At 29.1% G+C, this 6,963-nt stretch overlaps 1 protein-coding gene across 1 annotated transcript; it reads right to left on the reverse strand.

The window, feature by feature from the left end:
* Nucleotides 1-433: 433 nt before the first annotated feature.
* Nucleotides 434-3,957, reverse strand: LOC25482609 (probable transmembrane ascorbate ferrireductase 3). The gene is made up of 4 exons (XM_013611195.3): nt 3,763-3,957; nt 3,610-3,658; nt 1,803-2,002; nt 434-831 (listed from the first exon to the last, which is right to left on the reverse strand). The coding sequence occupies exons 1-4, from the start codon at nt 3,892-3,894 to the stop codon at nt 577-579; spliced, it is 636 nt and encodes a 211-aa protein (XP_013466649.1). The 5' UTR covers nt 3,895-3,957; the 3' UTR covers nt 434-576.
* Between the last annotated feature and the right edge of the window lie 3,006 nt (nt 3,958-6,963).

Below are 6,963 nucleotides of genomic sequence, written 5' to 3' on the forward strand. Positions count from 1 at the left end.
TTTACCTAGTGGCTGCTATAGGTCGCGAAAGAAAAACATGCCCAATGTATTGCGAATGGTTTGGAACCGTTAGATCTAGGCCTTTTATTAAATTTGTATTGTCGGGATGTTCCCTGTGATAAAAGTTTTAGTATTTAGTCATAGATCACTAGATATAAGTTATAGCATATCATCGGTAGTAAAGAAAGGAATAAGAAATTATGTACCTTTATAATTTAGGTTCATGAAATACCGCCAAAGCGCCAATGACTGAAAGGAATGACTACCTTCATTCCGTTTATGTTTGCACCATATTGGTCATAGTGCTTAACTGTCTGATGGGATGACGTTTAAATAGTTAAACGGCTGAGGGCAGGGACCTTATTGGACTTAGCTAAATGGTCCAACTCATCACGGTCCATTTAGAAAAGAATAATTCAATCAGACATATTCATCAACTAATTAGTGTTTAACACAATAGATCATAATTTATAATATAATATTATAACTCAACTTGTATCTCATCACTTCCCCCCCTTTCCCTCATCGGTTTCGAATCAATTACATAAGGTAGAAAATACATTTTTGTCAAAGTAATTAACGAATACCAATAGACACGAAGACAAAGGCACCAAACAATAGAATTGAAAGACCAGTGAAGGTGACCAAACTAGTTTCAGTCTGATGTGCCTTCAGACTCAAGAAACCAGCCTTCTCCATCAATCCTGTTTCTGCAGCACATATTGCCATAAGAAATAGTACTTTACCACCAATTTTGTGCCATGGAAGTACTCTAGCTCTTGTTGCATCTTGTGCTCCAGGAACCAAGAATGTAACCAAGCCAAAAACCCACTGCAATTAATCAATAATATGAACTTCTATATATGTATTATTAAAGTCAATATATCATGCATGAAGACTGGGAAATAGCCTAAAGTGTTTCTTAATTGACGTATTTGAGTTTATTTAAGTTTTGTATTATTGTTTGAAAAAGGCTTATGACATACTCCCTCTGGTCGGTCACATATATAAACAATTTTTTATTATTTATATTCATTAAATAAATGTTGTATCTGAGCTATATTATATTTCAGATACATCAATTATTTAATGAATCTAAAAATGCAAAAGTTGCTTGTAAATATGACCGAAATGAGTAATTCATAAGTTATTTTGAGCTTATTAGTTCTCCAAGATAATGATTTTTTTTTTTTAAATATTATAGTACAAAAGCATCACGTGATATAATTGAAATTTCAACTATGTTTGTCCCCTAAACCACCGCATATCATTCATTTACAGAACCCTAATAATTTTAATAAAGAAAAATGAAACAACGATTCGGGAAACTAGACCAAAACCTAAGATAACAATCAAGATGATGAGAAAAAGAGTGCGGTGCAAAGCAAGTAAGCAACATAAGATAACAATACTTATGAAAACAGTTTATAGCTTATAAAAAAACAATTTGACTTTATTTTTTCTCTTACTATAAAAATATCGTAAATATATGTTTTTATCATGATAAGAAATTGTGAGATAAGCTATTTATCAAAATAAAGCCTAAACACCTTCAATTTTTTTGTAAACAACCGAACATATCCTAAAACTATTTGATTTTTTTTTTCTACCCTATAAGCTTCTCACGCGCCCTATGCAATTTCGACTGCATGAAAATCCTATAAAACCTCAAAAAACACATTAAAATATTTTGAATTTTAGAATTTAAATAGGGCACGTGAAAAACTTATAAGGTGAAAAAAGTAACGACCTAGGTAGTTTTACCTAAAAAAGCATTTATATATGATTGATATGAAGTTTACCTGCAAACCATACGAGCACAAGGTGAGAATACCAATCCATCCATGAAGACTGTAAAGATGCGGAATATGTAGCATATCATGGAACTTGAAAACTGCACACAAACCAACTATGCCCAAAACAATAGCAATCAAGTGTAGTGCCATATGAAAAAACTTCTTGATATGTCTTTGTGCAGGTACCGTTTGGAATGCCATAATAGCTGTTAAATTTTAACAACACAAAATCAATGAGTAAATTGAGATAAGTGTATCTTTATATTAACGGTGATTTGAAGAAAATATGGTGACATTGTGTTTTGTTAATTGTAAAATGTAACTTTTACCAAAATTGTGATCGTCAACTTTAATTCCATCAAATTCATCATCAATCTAAAGATTAGAAATGTTACATACATCTTGACCAAAAAAATAATAATGTTAGGAACACTTTTTTATGGTCAAACTCATATCCTTTTAATGTACATTTTCATTTGGAGTGAGATAAATTTATAAAATAAAATATTATTATTTTTAAAATATTATTATTTTATTCTATGAATCTATCTCTCCTTACATAAAAGTGTCTTAAATTGAGGGGATCACAACCACTTTTTTTAATACTTTCTCTAATCCGTTGTTTTATTGGGTGGAATCAATGTGAGTCTTATAATTTAAAAATTTATCAAATAAGAAGTGGTGAGACTTTTGATTTCATCAAATAAAAGAGTGAATGGTAAAGATTGTTAAAAATATAATGTTTTTAGCGCTTCTCATCTAAACATACACCGGTTGGTTCACATGGGACAAAATAATGCTAAATTTAATATATAAGATTTCATTGCAAAGAGGATATAGTAATTCTTGCATATATGTGCAATGTCTAAAGTTAATAACGACTTTGTTTATTAATTATTTTAATATATATATATATATATATATATATATATATATATATATATTGTACTTGCAGAAAAGTACAATAAGGATTCTAGGGTTAAGAATCGTATTCTATGGTTTTTAGACTGATTATTAGATACTTGAGAGTGTTCTCAAGGGTGGTATTTATAGCCTTCTATGGGCTTGGGTTTCGGTTGCTTAGTCTCCAAGTAATAGGGGTATTTATGTATTTAGGGCGGTTTCTAGAATATTCTAGAGATCATTATGGCAGCGCTATGGGTAGAGCGCGCCTTGGGCCTTATGGCTCTTTTTAAGGGTGCTAAGGCCTTCTTGAGAGGTCTAAGAAGCCCTTTTGGAGGTCTTCAAGTCCTTAGGAATTTTATGACGGTCCACAGCCCCCAAGCACAAGTCTTGGTACAAGGCGTGGTGCTTTTAAAGCTGAAGAGTTCTTAATAATATATTCAGGCAAGTTCTGAGGACCCAGGAAGGCGATGTCCTCTAGGAGAGCGCTCCTAAACCAACTGTACTTTTTGGAGAACCTTTAAGTCCCTTCGAAAGGCGTTTAAGACCCTCCCGAGGGTCTCTAAGCTTTGAAGAATATAATAACGGTCCATATATATATATATATATATATATATATATATATCATAAATTCATATTGGTTTTAGAAAAACTATTTAATTAATGGCTTATTGAATATAAGTGCTATGTGTGATTGTTTTCTAGAAAGAGAAAAAGGGAGGGATATGTGTAATTATTTTTATAAGCTCTTGATACTTGATAAAGTGTTTATGTCATAAGATAAATTCTAAATAAACTATTTAAAAAAAAAGCTCTTTGAAACATACTTTAATTGTGTGTATATATCTTGATGTAAATAAATAGCATTCTAGTAAGATATGACACAGAGAAGGAAGTGCAGTGCATATACCTTCACCAGCAAGGAAAATAAGGCTGAGGAACATCATTAAAGGGTGTACCTGCAAACAATAAACATTAAGATAAACAAACGCAAGTTTTACATCATAGATTATGTAACATGCAACAAAAAAAAAAGGATTGAAAAAACACGAAATTAATTTACATTGAAGACGCGAAATGGATTCACGGAAGCATAGTCAATCCCTTCGCGAAAATGTAACAACCAAACAAGTATGAGTATGAAGGACAAGATTCCAAACAAGTGAGCCAAACCTGACATTACACAGGCACTCATTGTTGTTGTAATAGATTTCAATATTTGTTTTTTTTGAGGATGGTGATGAAAATAAAGGGGTAAAAATGGAGAAGATTGCTTGTGTTCTTAGGTTTGGAATATATTTCAAACAAACTATGAAACGTTTTGGTATATTTCTTAGGTTTAGAATATATTCCTAATAAGGTGCCTATGACATTTACTTTGGAGTATATAGTAAGCTTACGTAAATGTCATGCACCCAAGCCATTTAACTCTCTATCAATTTCTTTGTGTTAATTCCAATGTTGTTTCTGGATTTTGATCCTCTTTAAGTTGATAATTTTTAATTAGATCCAAATTATTAGAAAAAGTTGTGGTAGACCTTGACTTCAGGAGGGATGAAGAGAAATCACTCAAGTCTAAACGAAATCACTCAAGAATATTAATAGAACTCTTTTTTTTTATCTTCAGTAATTTTCTAAATTGTGCGATAATATTTTTTGAGGAATGATATTTGTACAACCAATCTTGGATAAATTGTGCGACAACCATAATTTTCCTCTCTTTTTATTGGATAAAAATAATATATATATATATATATATATATATATATATATATAGAGAGAGAGAGAGAGAGAAGACTGAATAAAAATACATTTGAGTATGAGAGATGGGTTGTTTCAAAAGTTGTCAAAAAGTAATTGTAAAAGTATCATTTCTCTTCTCTCAAAAAAAAAAGTATCATTTCTCTATTTTTTTTTTCGGTTAAATATGTTTTTGGTCCCTATAAATATACCAACTTTTTGTTTTAATCCCTCTAAGATTTTCCTTCAACTTTTAGTCCTTATAAAATTTGGAGTCACTACTTTTGGTCCCTATTTCAAAGTAAATTTTAGTATTTTTTTTTTTAATGAAATTGTACATAAATGTGTAGAATATTGTAAAAACATTTCCAAAAAAAAAATAGAATTTTTTAAGTAAACATATATTATATATGAATTTTTAACCATAAATAATATAAAAATTCATATTAAATTCATGTTTTGTTGAAAAATTCTAATTTTTTTTGGGAGAGATTCTTATAATATTATGAAATTTTCTGGAAAATTTGATTCAAAAATATGAATTTTACATATGAGTTTACTTTAAAAGAGTGACCAAAAGTGAAGATGAAAACAAATTTAGGGACTAAAAGTTGAAGGAAAATTTTAGAGGGACTAAAACGAAAAGTTGGTATATTTATAGGGACCAATAACATATTTAACCCTTTTTTTTAGGTATTTTTCGTTTATACTTATTCTTGTTTCCCATATTTATACTTTCATTTTATACCTTTGCTTAGTTCGTTACCTTTCATATTTTTTTTGAAGTATTTTCTCTTTTCATAGAATAGTTTTTCAAACTAGATCGCTCTTAGTGAATTGCGCAATATTGATTCATTTGTTTAATCTTGACTTATTTGTCATAGGTTTTACCTATTAGTTTTATAGAATCTGAAACATGTCAAATTATTAGGAGGTTTGGTACGATTTAGATTATTGAAACCGAAATATATTTTTATGGTTCAAATTATTATGAGTATTCTTAAAGAGTGTCTTGCAATACTCATTAACAAGACCTAAAGAAAAATTCTCATTAATAGTATATTATTAATATTTTTACAATTTGTTCCCAAGAAAATTTTAACTTTGACCCTCAAAGTTACGATGTTATTATTTTAAACTCTTATCACTAAACTATTTTATCATGAACTACAATGTATTATTTTCTTTCTAAGTGACTAAACTGAGTTTGGTGATTTTATCATATTATTCTCTCAAAAAGGAATCCAAATTCGTGACTCATGTGAACTAGTGTTTTCCATTTAGAGACAACCTTACAACTAAGAACGTGGCTTGTATTGGTTTATGTATAAATTAAGATAAATTATATAAATTAAGAACAACTTTTTCTAAGCAAAGAAGTAAAAGAGTGATCCCTATATACCTTAGACAGCAAAGAAAAGAATAATAAGACGGAATTTTGATGTGAAGAGCTTTTTCTTTTTAATGGAGAAATAATATATACTCCCTCCGGTTGTTTCCATGTGTTTTACATGTTTCTCTTTAGCACCAATTCTTTTTTAACATTTAGCACCAAATTAGTAGAATTAGTTTTTTTTTAAGTATCCTAATGGGTAGAGCTCACACATTTTTAAATGTAAAGATCGCGGAGTGTCTGAGTTTGAACCCTATCCCCTGCACATAATATGTAATATCCCTACAAACAAACTGAGTTAAATTCATGGAGAAGTTATTTTATTTTTTATTATTATGATATCGATACTTCATTGTACTGTGCATTCTTTTCCTATATAAATAACCTTTTCTTACTTTTTCTTATGTAAATATCCACTTAATTTCTATCATAAGTTTTCTATTATTATATAATGTATATTGCAAAATGCTAACAAATACTTTAAGGATATTGTTTAATGACTCAAAAGAAGTAATTTTTACATATAGATTGATATTGATATAAATATAATTTTAACATGTGTTTGACTAAAATAATGTCCTTAAAAAACTTGTTAATATCACTCAAACATTTCTCTTATGACACTTGTTTGTATCAATAACATTTCCTAATTTTAGTAAATTGTTCATTCCTATAGAAACTTCCTAAAATACTTATACATGACTTAAATCATGTTCGATATATACTAACATGACTTAAGTCACGTAGCGTCCTATTATAGTATCAGAACAGAAATGAAACCATTGACATTCAAAATCAAAAACCAAATTCTCCCAACTTCTCCCAAATTTGAATTCACACAAACTCAAGTAAATCAAGTTCAATTTCTACTCCAACATTAAGTAAGTAATTATAATCATTTGACATTGTCTTTTTTTATTTAATTGTTAGAGTTTTTGATAAAAGTTGTGGAATTTTAAGGTTTTAGATTGATTTCCATGTTAGAATTTTTGCTTGTTGTTAATGATGAATTACATTATAAATTGTTGTTTAGATGTTGATTAGAGTAAGTTTGACTCAAATGTGGTATGTTAGAGTTGGGTTAGAGTTAAAAATTGTTGGATTTTATATGTTGAACTCTAGGTGTTTGAT

The sequence above is a fragment of the Medicago truncatula genome, chromosome 1, assembly GCF_003473485.1.
Source record: "Medicago truncatula cultivar Jemalong A17 chromosome 1, MtrunA17r5.0-ANR, whole genome shotgun sequence".
Taxonomy (NCBI): Eukaryota; Viridiplantae; Streptophyta; class Magnoliopsida; order Fabales; family Fabaceae; genus Medicago; species Medicago truncatula.